Source organism: Emys orbicularis, chromosome 13, assembly GCF_028017835.1.
Source record: "Emys orbicularis isolate rEmyOrb1 chromosome 13, rEmyOrb1.hap1, whole genome shotgun sequence".
Classification (NCBI taxonomy): Eukaryota; Metazoa; Chordata; order Testudines; family Emydidae; genus Emys; species Emys orbicularis.
Genome location: NC_088695.1, coordinates 41,421,225 through 41,437,413, shown reverse-complemented (window position 1 = coordinate 41,437,413; position 16,189 = coordinate 41,421,225). Strand labels below are relative to the sequence as shown.

The 16,189-nt window shown below is 42.9% G+C and overlaps 1 protein-coding gene across 1 annotated transcript in view; it reads right to left on the bottom strand.

Moving 5' to 3' along the window:
• RAB11FIP4 (RAB11 family interacting protein 4) overlaps positions 1 to 16,189 on the bottom strand; it is a 211,036-nt gene that overhangs the window by 12,149 nt on the left and 182,698 nt on the right. The window contains exons 4-7 of the mRNA XM_065415832.1: positions 6,994 to 7,217; positions 4,635 to 4,826; positions 3,377 to 3,511; positions 1,489 to 1,524 (exon numbers count right to left, since the gene is read on the bottom strand). Of these exons, the coding sequence (XP_065271904.1) occupies positions 1,489 to 1,524; positions 3,377 to 3,511; positions 4,635 to 4,826; positions 6,994 to 7,217 (587 nt within the window). The remainder of the gene's footprint in view (positions 1 to 1,488; positions 1,525 to 3,376; positions 3,512 to 4,634; positions 4,827 to 6,993; positions 7,218 to 16,189) is intronic.

Below are 16,189 nucleotides of genomic sequence, written 5' to 3'. Positions count from 1 at the left end.
GTAACTTAACTACGTAGGAGTCTGATTACACTTAACTTTGTAGTCCTATTTTAACCAATACGTTTATTCCATGATGCAAATGTTAAGTCAAAGTTGCATGTAACATCATGTTCACTAATATGCTAGATGCCAAATCTGGGAGAAGGTGAGACCTAAGTGATGTTGATAGGCATAGTTACACAGAAGCCTATTAGTTTTGCAGAACAAGTGGTACAAAAGTTTTCTTTATTTACAGGGGGGAAAAAAGCCAAACAAACAAACAAAACAAGAAGATTCCACTGTGTGACATTGCAATATGCAAGAATTAAGAATACTTAAGACAGGTTTGAAACTACCTGTTCGGAAGCTACGTACAAGCTGCATGTTTGCAGATTTTCCTCACCACATTATGATGCTTTAACTTTGAGAGGGATGATATGCCACTGTCCGGTATGTACAAAGTCATTGCTTCCCAAAAAGGGCCAGCATTAAGATATCCTGGACCAGATCCAGGAAGAGTATTGCATTCCTCCCCCCACAAGTCCGTGTACTTGGCCTTAACTTGGACCAGAATCTGGTGTGACCACCATTTTTAAACAGCTGGGCAATTCCCTTTGCCCTCTGGCAACAAAACTAGGTCAGGAAGGCAATAATAGTAATGCCTGATGGGACATAAGATGCAAACAGGTTAAAATAAATAAGAAAAAAGCAGCGCAGGATGGCATCTTTTCAAACGCCTAACAAGGGAACAACTTGCTGATTCACCTACTGGGCCAGCTTGTCCACTCCAAGAGCCTGGTACGGACTAGAATGGCTCTGATGAGTTTGCTCACCTGTGCAATATTGAAGGCTGCAGCTCTATAATCAGGGAAATGATATTCTTCCTAAATCCAGCACCCAAGTAGCTATGTTGGCCTCCAGACAGAACAGATTTTATTACAACACTTTCAGCAACATGACACTAACTTGGAATTCAGTTAGCTTAGCTTCCCACTCATGTGCAATGCCACACCTATACAGTCTCTCCTCCACATTGGTGGGTAGTTAATTCATGCCAGGAGGTGCTGAGAGTCTCTCAATTGAGACTTTACAGAATTAGACCTTAGTTGCTGACAAAGAACTACATTAAACTGTAAAGAGCGTGGAATAAGGCTGCATAGAAATAAGTCAGCCAAGCTGGTAAACAGGGGTTTGACTTCTGTTTTTTAAGCTAACTCAGAATTAAATGTGCTACTTGACTGGGGAGGGAAGAGAGAAGGGGGAATCCTAACCTTAAGTGAGAAAAATCAGGGAGAAGAAGTTGCATTTCTTCTGATGCAGCTGCTTCCAACCTCAACCATGTCAAACCTCCTCCCCTCCCCCACACTTCCTTCCCACCTTAAGCGTCTCTTCTGCGCACCCTATTTGGTTTCCTTTGAGGGATTCATTCTTAGCATGAACCCGTGACATCAGCATGAATTCTGGTCACAAATGATTTCAAAGTACACAGAACAAGCTTGAGTGTCTTACCTTCCAAAAGCTGTGCTTGAGATTTTTCGGTTGGGGCTACATGGAGACAGAAGGAATAATGTAGTAAGTAAACAGTTTATTTGGTTATTGTGCAATTCAGTAACAATCTCAATTTAGTTGCCAGTTGAGTTCTGTACAGAATATACAGCTGTCTTATTTTAGCTTTTAATTTGCTTCACCAAAAAAAAATGCTCATACAACTTAATCATAAACTATTCTAATAACTAATGGAACTCCTTGCCAGAGGATGTTGTGAAGACCAAGACTATAACAGGATTCAAAAAAGAACTAGATAAGTTCATGGAGGATAGGTCCATCAATGGCTATTAGCCAGGATGGGCAGGGATAGTGTCCCTAGCCTCTGTTTGTCAGAAGCTGTGAATGGGTGACAGGGGATGGATCACTTGATGATTACCTGTTCTGTTCATTCCCTCTGGGGCACCTGGCATTGGCCACTGTCAGAAGACAGGCTACTGGGCTAGATGAACCTTTGATCTGACCCAGTATGGCTGTTCTTATGTAACATGAAGTTGGGTGTAGTGCCATAAGCTACTGTGATCACTAATAAAATGAATTTGGGAATACTATATTCAGTACAAAAAGCCCTGTCACATTTAAACAGATTTTTGCCAGCTTGAATCAAAATGAAACTGTAGTACAGTATCTGCTACAGCTCTCTCTCTCTCTCTCACACACACACACACACACACACACAAGCAAATCCACTAGCTGCCCCTACCCCAAGATACAGAGCCATGCATGGCTCTGTATCAGAGACTGATTGCACATCTTTTGTCAAAGCAGAACGCTACTCTGAATTCAGGACTGTCAGTTGCAACATCAAATTTCATAACAAAATTGTCAAAGATGCAACCATCATGTTTTACATTTTAGCAGGTTACCTACTGCTGTGACAGCAGCTATAACTATTTCATAACATATACTATGCCGTTGTTTTCTTATCAAGACTAGATGAAGTGCATTATGTTCTGGTTCCTGGGAACATGAAACAAGGCAAGCTTTGTATTCAGTTTCTAGGGGGAGCTAAAGGTTTACAGATGAATTGCCACAATAAGCAAGGGATTTGCAGAAATATTTAGACTCTTTCAGAGTTTAAGGAAAATGCTTTGCAATTGTCTATCTACATGTGGGTGGCAATACGGGTATAAAGGAAAAAGCTAGAACTCCTGAGGAGATACAAGAAGTCACCATCATCCTGGTTTTAAAGTTGCATTGTTTTCCCAAATCTGGTTTTAGGTGAATAAAATCCTCAAGCCACTTGAATCAAGCCACAGAATCTAGAGATCCTGGGACAGATTCTCAGCTGGTGTAAACATAGCTCCATTGACATCAATGACCACAGCAATGGAGCTATGACACTTTACAATAGCTGAGGATCCATCCCAGAGACTCATTGGATCAACTCATCTCCCTCCGTGATAGAAACGTGCTACAGAGAACAATCTCAGCCAAGTAACAGTGTTTTATCCACGGGTGCTGAGCAGTAGGGCTTCCCACTTCCCTGGGGAGGTTGTTCCACAGGCAAATACCACCCACACTCTGCAATTCAAGATCTCATTGTTTAAGTATTTAAAATGAAGAGGACATTAATGCTCCAACTGAGAAATAGTTTCTTGATAGTAGGGAGAAGTTCTTGTTAAGATCAGACAAGATAGCAAGGTTTTAATGTCCTTGTTGCAGAATAGCATAGAAGAACTGCTTGTTGCATTTGATACTAGCTAGATGTGATATATTGGATGTAAGTAAACCAGAAAAAGGATGGGGCATATTACTGCAGTTTCCCCTTCTCATTTAGTAGCTGTTGCTTTGACTGCTGGCTAACCCCATTTCAAAAGAGACTGCTGAGAACAGAGTGCTGGCTACTCACCTGTTTGCTTTCAAGTTTTTCAGCCTCGCTTCCAAGTCATTAAGCAGGTTTATTTTTTTGCAGCACTGTGAGCAGTAGACATCCAATAACTCGCTGTTATAAATGTGCCTCATTTTCCTTGGCGTTTGCCCAGCACTGTTTGCGGGAAAGGAGATATGTTACTGGCTATTGTTACTAATTCAAATTCATTTCCCTCTTGCTGGTATTTCATAAATAGTCATGTTGCAGTAAGTGGACTTGGGAATGCACTGCCACTCCCATCACAGCTGCTCTGTCAAGGCCAGCTACAGGAGCAAAGATGGGGATCCCAATGGGCTCTGGAACAACTATATGCTGTTAATTACCACAATACCAAATCCCACTTGGAGGAGGGATTCTAAAAGAGCAAATGATTTCTGCTTTGTCTACACCAGTGGTTTTCAAACTTTTTAGGCTGCGTACCCCTTTCCAAATAATGCAGTCTGCCGCATACCCCTATCTGAGATAGGGTCACAATATACCCATGATTAGATTGACAAGTCTGACTAAATAAAATGTGTTGTCTGCTATTACAGGATTTTTCTTGTGTACCCCCAATGAGCTCACATACTCCTACGGGGGTGAAAACCACTGGTCTATGCTATCAGAACCACCGAGAGTCCGATTCTCTGTTATTCTGAGCCCAGGGTAATGGGAAAAGACAGGATCAGCTGATCGCAGTTCAGCTTCTCTCTCTCTCTCTCTCTCTCCAAGTACTAAAGAGTGAGTACTTCCTGAAGAGATTTAAGACATTCAGGTTCAATCTGCTTATTTTTCCCCCCCCCAAAAACAAGCTCATCCATCCTTACAAGACATGTCTTCGTGTAAGGTAATATTTAATACACAGTGTTAGAATGCTAAAAAGGAAGGAGACTTTCATACTAGTCATCCCCAAACATTGCACAAGCACGAACATTGCTCAAGGTCTAATCTGATTTCCAGCTTTAAGTCAGTCAATTTCTAATAGTTGCAAAATCCAAAGTATTGCAATATATAAAGAGAATCAATCTAGGAGCAAAGCTAGAGGGCTTATTGCAGCGTGACCTGACATTACGGGCACTGGAAACAACGTAGTTGTTGCTATGGCTTTTACAAGAAAGACATTTGCCAGTAGTGTTGTGGGCAGAAATTGAAATTTTAGTTTTAAAATAACTAGACAATCCCAAGAAGTTCTGGTATGGCCCCCTGTACACGTGCTCAGAAGAAAACACTGTCAAAATAAAGAAGAACAAGTAGCAACCTGGAAGACACAGATGAGCCAAGGTCAGAGTAGGCATTGGTTCTGGTCTCATCATCAAGGCATGGACTGCTGGGAGTATAATCCACATCGTCTCCTTCCCCATAGTCTTCAAATTGTTCCTCGTTACTGATCAGAGAGGCGGTGGAATAGGTGGAGAGGTCAGAGGCTGCAGAGGGGTTGTGAGGACTTGACCTGAAACAAGACATCAGAATGGGTAGGCGGCCAACCCGCCTCATAAGACTGCCTTTTGCCCAAGGCAGCGTTTCTCAGCTGGCTTGGGTTGGCAACTCCTTATTCAAAGTCAAAAGCTTTCATGATCCACTTCCATTTACTAAAAAACTATCCCCAATTACAGCAATGAACCTACGTAACAGTGGGTGTTTGTGTTTTGAGAGTTTGACAGGACAACTGAGCTTGAAGGGCAAGGGATGATGGGGCAATAAGTGAAACAAGATTCTTTACTTTAGATTGTAATAACGTTTTCAATGCCTCACGCTCCCTTGCCGTTCACGAGCTTCCTCCTCTGGTGCGGAGGGTGTCCCAACACATAAAGCTGACCTAAGGGCTCAGGAAGCACTTTAAAAAATTGGGGTAGAGAACAGGGTTAAATAAGGCTGACGGTCACATGACAAGTCAGTGGCAGAGCCGGAATGAAATGGGAGCCTGACTCAAGTCTCCTAGACAACACGGCTGTTTCTGTATTACTGCTGTTTTTACAAGAAGCTAGACTCCTCTGCGAGAGAGTTCACAAGCAAGGCCCGTTCATTTGTAGCTGGTCTCTTCTGGAATCTAAAGTTTAAACAAAGCAACATTTTAAAGTGAACGGTGGCTGGATGGCACAAATGTCATTTTCACATCCTGCCCCCTGCCAGTATTTCAGATGTAGGCTCTTGTTTTTCCCTCCGTTGCTGAGATGCACGTGTAATTCATATTTCTATGGTCAGTAATTTACAACGCAAGAATTTAGGGCAACTCAAGTCTTGCACGGGACAAGAGGTAATTTCGGACCATGCACATAGGCAGGCTTATATTCTGCTAGAGGAGATCTATCAGATTATTACTCCCTGAAGAGGGGCAGATTAGTAACTAGTCAGCAAAGTATTTTAACACCTTCTGTTCTTAAAGGTTGCAGTAAGGATTGTGCATGGAAGGGTTCTGGGGACCAAAATTCGTATAGACACAACAGCTGCAGTTACTGTCTTAGATACTCATCTGGTCCTCCATTACCACAGCTTCTGAGCTGCTCAGTCTTTACCCTCAGATCCCCACTTCGAGGTAGGGCAGGGCTATTATCCCCATTTTACAGAGGGGGAACTGAGGCACAAGGAGACTAAGCGACTTGCCAAAGGTCACTCAGGAAGTCTGTGGTGGATCAGGGATTTGAACCCAGGTGCTCCAAGCTAGCACCCTAACCACGGGATCATCCTTCTTCTCCAGGCCTACTGCTCCCCATAACCAGAATTTACTGGAGGCCTAGACCTTGCTCCTCTTCTGTTATCTAGACCTACAACTCCTGAAATACTTCAGTGGTTGGGACCTCCCATAGTCTATGATTGGCAGATGTGCAGTGAATGAGGCATGGGAAGAGAAAGGAGGGTCATGATTAAGGCAGTTGAATACTGCCCTGGAGAGTTGGATTCTATCCCTGCCTCTGCCACGGAGGTTCTACATGATGCTGGGCAAGTCACTTACCCCAAACTTTTCACAGGTGGTCACTAATTGCCTGATCCTCCTTTTCTGGGTGCCTGACATGACATTTTAACATCGCAGGCCTGGGCCAACAAACTGAACGGTGCCTCCTGATATGTCAGGGGGAATCCACCGCACAGGATGGCAACGCAACGCTCCTCACCTACACCTGCAAAGCCTGTTCAGCCCGGCCCTCACATCCTTTGAGCGTGATGGAAGAGTAACTAAGGCTGAAGAAGGACCTGCACGCTCCGCTGCTTTGTGGTGGAGTCACACTGGAGTCCTCAGGCAAATGGGCTCCAGGAGGTAGGAAGGTGAACAAGAAAAATCCACCCGCTTTTGGCAATTAGCGCAGTGATCAAAATCTATCAGAACTCAGCCAGAACTATCACTATAAAACGTGACTCTATCCCAGCCGAGGTGCCATGGACACGCGTTAACCCTACTGGAGCAGGCGAACAAGCCAGAAGACACAAGGGCTGAGATTTCCACGGCTACGAGGGAAGATGGATGACCAAATCCCATTCATTTTAAATAGAGGGATCTGGACACCTAATTCCAGGTGTCCAAGAACCTCAGCCCAGACAGGCCTCAAACAAGAGCGATCAGCTGGTTTAACCTCCCCTCCCCTGCAAAAGACTCATGTCTTGACAGGCACCTCACCACTCACTTGTCTACAGGCAGAAAGAGTCCACTGAGCACGCTGTCCTTCTCTTCACTGCCACACACGTCGGATGCCTCAGAGCTCTGCGCGCTCTCGATGGCACTGTCCATGTCGGACTCATGGTGGACCTCTTGCTGGGCCAGGGTCATCGTGTCTTCATCAGGAAACAGCTCTGACTCACTGTACGCGCTTTCACCGTCCAAATAGGCACCGTCCTGGATTTCGCTACCCTGTCCATGGAAGGGAAAGACCAGTCAGGAGACATACAAGTTTGCGGCAAGATTTGCAGAGTAAATGGAAGCAGCAGCCATATCCCTCTCCTGGAAACACCATCGGCATGCTGGGATTTGCATCAGAGTTGCATTTAAAGGGTTACTTTTGTAAGGTCTGATCCTGCAAACACTCAATGCACAGAGCTTCTCCTAAAGCATAAAATATTGCACCCCTCTAACCAGCGTTACATAGTGTTACGGAGAGCTAGCTGCAGGAACACTTGTCTGGAACCACAACCTGCCTTTGACAGCGAGTGTCAACTAGGGCAGAACTGACTCCTGTTCACAACTGGGCGTGTATGTCCCCATCTTGCGCAACTGGAAATCTCTGGTCTCCAATATTCATCTATCTGCAATGTCCTTTTCCCATAGTGTCCTTTACCAAGAAAGGTAGGTAGGGAACAGATTTTCACTGGTCAGATAATAATATAACCTCTCAGTAGAAATGCAGGACCTAGTAGTAGCTATTTGCTTATTTGTTGAAAGGAAGAAGAATTTTGGGCCCAAATCTCCCCTCCACCGTACAACAATTACTACAAGTCATTAGCCAGATACATTTTTGTATGCTTTCCAGTTTTGTTGTTATCCAGACATCTCTTCCAGCACACAGCAGTGCTGGTATACGCGTTTGCATATACCGGGAGCTGTGGTCTATCCTTGTGGATGCTCAGTTTTCTTCTCTATGCTTTGAAAACACAAGAACCAGTCAAACGCCGAAGATTAATCTTCGCTTGTAAAATTAAAGAAGCCCCTTACTAAGAGGACATTATATAGGAGAAGCAATGTCCGACATGAGACAAGTGTGGTTTGACTAACCGCTTTGTCACCCAGCTGAAGCAACAAGGAACTACTCTTGACCAGAAGAAAGCTTCAGCGTCTTAAAAACAGCCATTTGTAACAATCGTTACTAGAAATTCAGGTCTTATCTACCCTGGAAGACTGACATCGGAGGAACTAGCAGGATTATAATGTTACAGAGACCAAGTTTGTGAGCCCTGATTATATGAAAGCAAAACTGATTTTTTAGTCAGACTTTCAAACTTAGTGTTTTAAAGAACTATTTAACTCCAATAACTTAAAAACAGTTGGGTGGAAAGCTCAGTGTAAGCTAATGCTTCAAACCCCCCCACTAATTCACTTAAGGGCACCCACTCCAATTCCCTGGGTCCTCCAAAAGTTAGTCCAGCAAAAATAGGGGTGTGGGTGGGGGAAACCAGATTATTTTGCATTCTATATATTTTTATAGCACTAGTAGGCTGGGATTTTAGAAATGAGCCTACAGGAATTAGGTGCTTGTATCCCATGGGACTTGGACACCTAGCATCCTTTGGCCAGCTGTAGTCTGGGACTACACATGCTCAGAGTTATGCACATGTGCAAATCTTTGCAGGGTGGGGGGGGCCTAAGTTTGACTTTGAAACTGAACCAAGATGCCAGTTACTTGTATTCATGGAATGCCACCGCTGACAGCCAGTGAAGAAATAAATAAATTATATATAAAATGAAGAACTGCTCCCTCTTATACGTCACTGTTAGGTATGCCGTCACCGACCTTCATATCTCTAGACTGAGATGAGTTGTTTCCACAAGCAGTTAACTCTCTGCTGGTTCCTCCCACAGCTCTACATCAGATACACCTTGCAAAGGAACATCCCTTATGCAAATTACTGTAGAGCCCTACTGATATTGCAGGACTTTGGACTCATTTGTTTCTAGGAAGTGGATTTCCTCCTCAACATATACTCTGAATGCTCACTGATGTTAAATAGGAATTATATACCCAGGTTAAGGGCCAGTGTATTTAAAGGGCACTTTAATACAGATCTTTTCCATGTTAATCATATTAAACAGTGACTTTGGTCTAGAGGTAACATTTTCAAAAGTGCCTCAGTGACTTTTGAAAATGGGACTTAGCCACTTTTGAAAATTTTACCTGAGATCTACACATCACTACATTAGCCATATGGTAGGCAGTGCTGCCTAGTGGCTAGATCATTGCACTGGAATCCGGAGACTTGGGTTCTATTCCTGGTTCTTCTGCTGGGTGACCTTGGGCACTTTCCCTGCCTCAGTTTCTTCATCTGAGAAACAAGGATAACCATTCTTCCCTCCTTTATAAAATGTGAATATATATTTATATACAAAAATTGTGCTGCTTATTTTTTAACATCTTTAGACAGCTACAACAACTTGGACATCCACAGGCCCAGAATGGGCATGAATCACCCGGATGTTTGTTGCAGCGTGGTAACCCACATGGCCTCAGAGTTGCCACATTTCTTAAGGGTTTAATGCAATTAATCACTAGCTGCTGTTACAGAAACATCCAGATCTGTTAAAAAACAACGCTTCCTAGTTCTTTGAAACAAAACCGTGCAGATGCTCCAAGCTCAGCTTGGCTTTTTATGATGTTTCAGCGGTCAGGCTCTGAGATCTGTTAGCTGAAGAGTCATTGCTAGAGAACACACACTTTTATCTCTGGACCTATCAAAGACTTTATAAGTGGCAAGAGTATATCTAAATGATGCTTAATGCAATTAATCTCTAGCTGCTGTTACAGAAACATCCAGATCTGTTAAAAATTCTGTGATCCAAGAGAAGGTGGCACTCTGGAGGTCTTACTGAAAAATGTATTGCTTAAGTAAATCTTTACACAGCAGGTAAATCTCACTAGTATTAAAACAAATTAATGTGAGAAATTGAAGGTCAACAGCAGCATGACAGACTCATTCCAAATCCTGTAGGTAATAGCTTACGTTTTCTAATAATAGGAGCCCAGACTCTAAAAAGGTCCATTAGCAATTAAATATACAGTCACTCTCTCCAGAGTGCTAGGTGCTCATTTGCCTCCTCCCTACCAATTTGCGACAGGCTAATAAGCCACATTTATATTACAATGTATATTTATAATACGTCACAGCCCACACTGTACCTAGCTCTTTTGTGTCAGCATCACATATTATTGTTTCTAATGATAATTATTCCTCTACTCTTTAAGATCTCCACTTCTAACCCCTTCTAGGGTACAGGTGTTGGGAAACCATCACCTTCAGTCAGAGCTTAAATTCTCAGTATTTTCCAGAGCCCTGGGGCTTTAGCTCTGTGGGACATGACAGGGCTTGGGGCTTCACAGCCCTGCGGGTTTGAAAATATTTACTGGAACTCTGCTCCGGGCAGCTCCGGCTGAATTTAAGCCCTGCCCCTGGTAGCCAGTTTACTGCAAAAGTGTGCACAACTCCTCAGAAACTTGCTTTATACCCAGAGGAAGCTAATCATTATAAAGCCAGACGTAACAGCCACTTCAAGAAAAGGAGTCCATTGGCTCACCTGACAAGAGTTGCTGCCCATGAACTATGAGGAACTCCCCCGTTAGCACAGTACAGGCCATACATGCAGCCAGCCAATCAAGTGGATAGGGCAAACTGGTGGCTTGTTGCGCTCTAGAGATTTGCCACCAGATGGAAGACAATCTTGCCTTTGTATTAGACAATTTCTCCCCCTCCATGGAGCGCTATAAAAGTTCTCAGCACGAGCTGAATAACGTGCCTGTTGGTAGAATAGAAGCACTACCTTCTTAAACAATACAGGGGGTTGACGGCAGCTGTATGAAACTGCTTGGGGTTTTGGAAATGTCAGGAATGCCAGAGGGCAGTCAAAGGTGCATGGTAAAATGAGTTAATCACATCTACATATATGGGATGCATGAATGTATACACAAAAAGAACAGGAGTACTTGTGGCACCTTAGAGACTAACAAATTTATTAGAGCATAAGCTTTCGTGGGCTACAACCCACTTCTTCGGATGCATATAGAGTGAAACATATATTGAGGAGATATATATACACACATACAGAGAGCATGAACAGGTGGGAGTTGTCTTACCAACTCTGAGAGGCCAATTAAGTAAGAGAAAAAAAACTTTTGAAGTGATAATCAAGATAGCTCAGTACAGACAGTTTGATAAGAAGCAAGTGTGAAAATACTTACAAGGGGAGATAGATTCAATGTTTGTAATGGCTCAGCCATTCCCAGTCCTTATTTAATCCTGAGTTGATTGTGTCTAGTTTGCATATGTGTATGTATGAATGTATACAGAGTCACGGAATTATATAAGAGACTTGATTCTAGCACATTTAGTCTTGCTTTGTTGATGGGATTTTGGTGTTTTAACCACCTCTCCAAACTGCGGTAAGGCAAGCACACCACTTGTGGGAGTCAAGGTTCAAAAATGTTAAAGCCATCTGTATTACTGAAGGCCATACAAGTTCTGTTAGTCAATGGCAAACACGTGAAACAACGCTTCCTAGTTCTTTGAAACAAAACCGTGCAGATGCTCCAAGCTCAGCTTGGCTTTTTATGATGTTTCAGCGGTCAGGCTCTGAGATCTGTTAGCTGAAGAGTCATTGCTAGAGAACATACACTTTTATCTCTGGACCTATCAAAGACTTATCTTTATAAGTGGCAAGAGTATATCTAAATGATGCTTAAGGCACATGAGGTTATAAACTTCCAGGGACTATTCACAGAATTCAATTTTAATATATTTTTTTGTAATTGACAGAGAATATCAATGTTTATTTTAAGCATTTTTCTATTTTTATCTATTTAAATTTTCACAATTGCACAAAATTATGGGGAAGGGGTCAACGTTACATGTGAAAATATACAAAGTAAATATCCTTAAATCAAACTCTAGTAAATGCTCAAGCAGCATTTTTCTTACTTTGCCTATCTGTAAATGTCAATCATTGATGGAAATATTTTTTCATCAGTTTGTGTGTACAGACAGTGAAATTGATGTTTACAGAGAAACATAGAATCCTTCCAAGCCTAAATATTCACAAATGGAGCTGCAATAGGTCAAAGGAAATGACAAAGAAAATAACCCATGACATGTACAGGGGGAAAAAAATAAAATAAACGGCCACAAAAACCACCACTAGAGAGATTAAAGCTGGAGTTAGTGAATACCATTACTAAGCAACATGCTTTGCAAGTGTACATTACTAGCTAAAGCTATCAAAATATTTAAATCTTTAAGCATTAATATAAGTAATCTCAGCTTCATACAATACTGTCAGTGCTGAAAGTACATTTAGCACAAGAAGCTTATATACCCCCTTCTACAAGATGACACTTGTGCTCATTTTTAAAAAAAAGTTTATGTTCAAAGTTAAATCTCTCATTTTTTTCCTACATTGCCTAGAAATAAAGCATTCCTGTACAAAGTAAGAGATTGATTGGAACAAATGCTATTCAGCTTTTCTTTAAAAAAACCAAACCACCATGATATTTAGGTAGGGTTTAAGAGGCATAGAACATTGCAACCCCAAGTTATTCATTGTTTAAAAAAATCCACACATAAGCTTACAGAGGAAATAGAAAGGCAATGATACAATTGGAAAATGAATTATATACCTGGATTCTTACTATAGTCTGCTCCCTATTTTTCTTGGTATAGTCAAGACAGTAAAATTGTGACTAAGGGTTTTGGAAGGTTCCTGTATAGCAGACAGTACAGCATGTCAAACAATACTAAACAGCTTGGGATTAAGTGAAGCAACGCTCGTATTATTATCTACTCAAGTACTCAAGGTATCCCAAAGTGCTTTACAAGCCAGGGAGACAGATAATTCTGCAGCAAGTGCTTAATATACAGCAATATTTTCCTCTGCAGTAACACCTGCTGTCTGTGGATTTCAGAACACTTAGCAAAAATTAATGAATTCCCTTCCTCGAGGGGCAATTGTGAGGCTTAAGTCTTATCCACATTTAACACAGATGAATAAACTGGGGCGGAGTGGTTAGTGACTTTTAGACGGTCACAGCAAGTTTGAAGGACAGCCAAGAACAGAACCTGGATTTCTGTGCTCTATTAGAACTGACTGTCTTCCTTTGAGCCCCATGTAGGCAATCACAGCAGCCATTTTGAAGCTCAATGACTAGGTGGTTCGAGGGAACACAACTTGAGGGGTCTGACCCTGAAGGTTAGTAGGCTGAACTGTCCCCAGGTTGGAAGTGACAGAGATAGTTATCACTAAAATGCTTCAATACTTTAACTTAGCTAGACACTAAAAAAAATCATGGACTGAATAGAAACATTGGATTTATGGCTTATTACAACAATCTATAACCTACTAACAACTCTCACAGCAGCTTCCCCCACCTTCCCAGGTGTTAATGCGCCACTTCACCTTGAATGGTCCCATGAAATATGCATTAACTGCTAATGTGAAACAATCTGCCCTATCTTGTATTTAGCTGTGACACTCTGACTAAGACTATGTCTACAACAGCACTTCTGTTTATGTCACTCAGGGGTGTGGAAAAAAAAAAAAAACCTCACCCCTCTGAGCGACATAAGTTACAGGGATAGAAGCGCCGGTGTGGCCAACACTATCCGCGGGAGAGCGTCCCCGCTCGTTGGGGGGTGGTTTAATTACGTCGATGGGGAGAGCTCTCACCCGTCAGCATAGAGCGGCTACACGCGTGATCTTACTGTAGCACAGCTGCATCGGTTCAGCTGTAAGCTTGCTAATGTAGACATGACCTAAGTTTCCCAGACCCGAAGAAGAGCTCCGTGTAAGCTTGTCTCTTTCACCAGCAGAAGTTGGTCCAATAGAAGATATTACCTCACCCACCTTGTGTCTCTAATATCCTGGGACCGACATGGCTGCAACAACACTGCGTACATTCAAATACTGACAGTTATCATTTGAAAATTGGCATCTCTCTGCCAACGAGCAGTCTGGACATGTCCACGTGAATCCTTTCAGATCTAAGGGCTTTTCTACACTGGCAATTAACAGCGCTGCAACTTTCTCACTCAGGTGTGTGAAAAAACACCCCCCTGAGCGCAGCTAAGCGCCAGTGTAAACTGTGCCAGCGCTGGGAGCTACGCCCCTCGTTGAGGTGGTTTTTTTAGAGCACTGTGAGAGCTCTCTCCCAGCGCTATGCCACGACCACACAAGGCACGTTAAAGTGCTGCCACAGCAGCGCTGCCCGCGTAGACTACCCTAAAAGAAGGTACATACAGTTGCTTGCAAGTACTATCCAGCTATCTGGCCTCTATAACCATAGCATAAGATCACCGCACAAGTATTGAAGTTTATCCTCCCGACATCCTCTAGGGCAGTGGTCCCCAACCTTTTTCGTCTGGCGGGTGCCAGACGAGCCACGGAGGACCGTGGCGGCGGACAAGCATCCGCCGAAATGCTGCCGACGTCAATAGGTGTCGCCGCTTGTCAGCGGCATTTCGGTGGATACTTGTCCACCGGCCAGTATGCGGGCGCACTTAGATGCCCTGGTGGGTGCCAGGGCACCTGCGGGCACCGCGTTGGGGACCCCTGCTCTAGGGTGTTGTGAAGTACAAAAATCAGAAGCAGATTTCACCCCGAATTACAACAGTTTAACTGTCTAGTTAGTTAAGACTGGGATTTCCAAGCATATAATTGACAACAATAGTCTTGATCAAGTGACCCCAGCCAGGACACCGGCACTCAATTTCAACCACTTCCCTCGGAGTGGTCTTCCTGCTTTCATATTGATTCTGCCAGTTTGATCCTAATTAGTAACAGTAGGTCAGAGTTGTCCTTCCATCCCAGTCTAAACACCAGAAAAAAGTCACCTCAGCACAATGGGAGGGGAACAGGTGTCATGGAGAGATGCGCAAGGTTTGGCAGCCTCCCATCTAAATACTATTTAGCATCACAAACCTACTAGAAAAATAGGCTCTTGTCCCAGTTGCAAAAAGCCTATTGAATTTGAAGGCCAACATCTCACACTATTTAGTATGGGGGAAGGTTCTGCTAGAAAACTTCCCGCTACCCTGTGCTTTCTGCACATTAAGTGTATTTAAACCAACGGTTACATCCACATTTTAAATAGATATGTAATTTCTCCTTCAGTTCTCAGAAGGATGTAAAAAGCGGGTGATTTACTCACCAGTTTTTTGAATGGAAGTGGCAGAAGTCCTGCGTCTGGCGAGACAAGTGCAGAATGAAGCACTCAACTGAGCAGTTAATAAATTGTGCTTCTACATTTCAGTTCACTGGGAAGTTTTAGAACTTCCTATCAGCAGGCAAGTCTCACCCACCCAGCTGTGGCGGGTGGGCAACCATACGAACGAATGCCTTCAATTAAGCCTTCAGAAACAGGTAGAAGGGAACAGTAGCCTTGCCTAGCCCTCTGGTCTAGTAAGAAGGGACGACGGCAGGAATTCCAAAGCAGCTGGTGTTTAGAATAAATCTTTGAAAGAGTCAGAGATCAGTATGTGGAGAATTACTATTCTATTGAGCTATTCAAAGTGAGAAGCTATTTTAAGGCTACAAATTACAGTTTGTTCATTGCAGTTGCTCTGTGTGACTGTTTAGTTACTTGGGTCTAACATTTAAAGTTCAATTTTAGAGTTAACCTGACACAAAGCTGGAGTGTGCTGAGAAGGGGTTTCTAGGAGAGGATAGACTGATTCTAAAGAATACCATTAAATGCTGGACAGCATCCCATAAAGCTGGTAAGAATCGAGGTACAGTGCAAGAGCCTGACTATAGTCTAGCGTGCTGTCAGTCATCTGCATGTAGAAGATAACATTACCGGCTCACACAGTGGTGCAATTCAGGGCCAGTGTGTTGACTGAAAAACAAAACTTCTACTTCTGTGCCCTTCACACTTAACTATGTGAGCACAAGACAAAGCCAGGGCTTTTCAACAGTTGCTTTGTGCTCTTTTTTTAAGTAAGTGTAAATTGACCCTCAGTTTCCAGTGCTAATGAAAATAATTAAGCAATCAATTTGAAAACACTTATCACCTTATCTTCTAGATAACAGTCAGCATGGATTTGTCAAAAACAAATCGTGTTAAACCAACCTGAGAGCTTTCTTTGACAGGGTAACAAGCCTTGTGGATGGGGGGAAGCGGTAGACGTGGTATA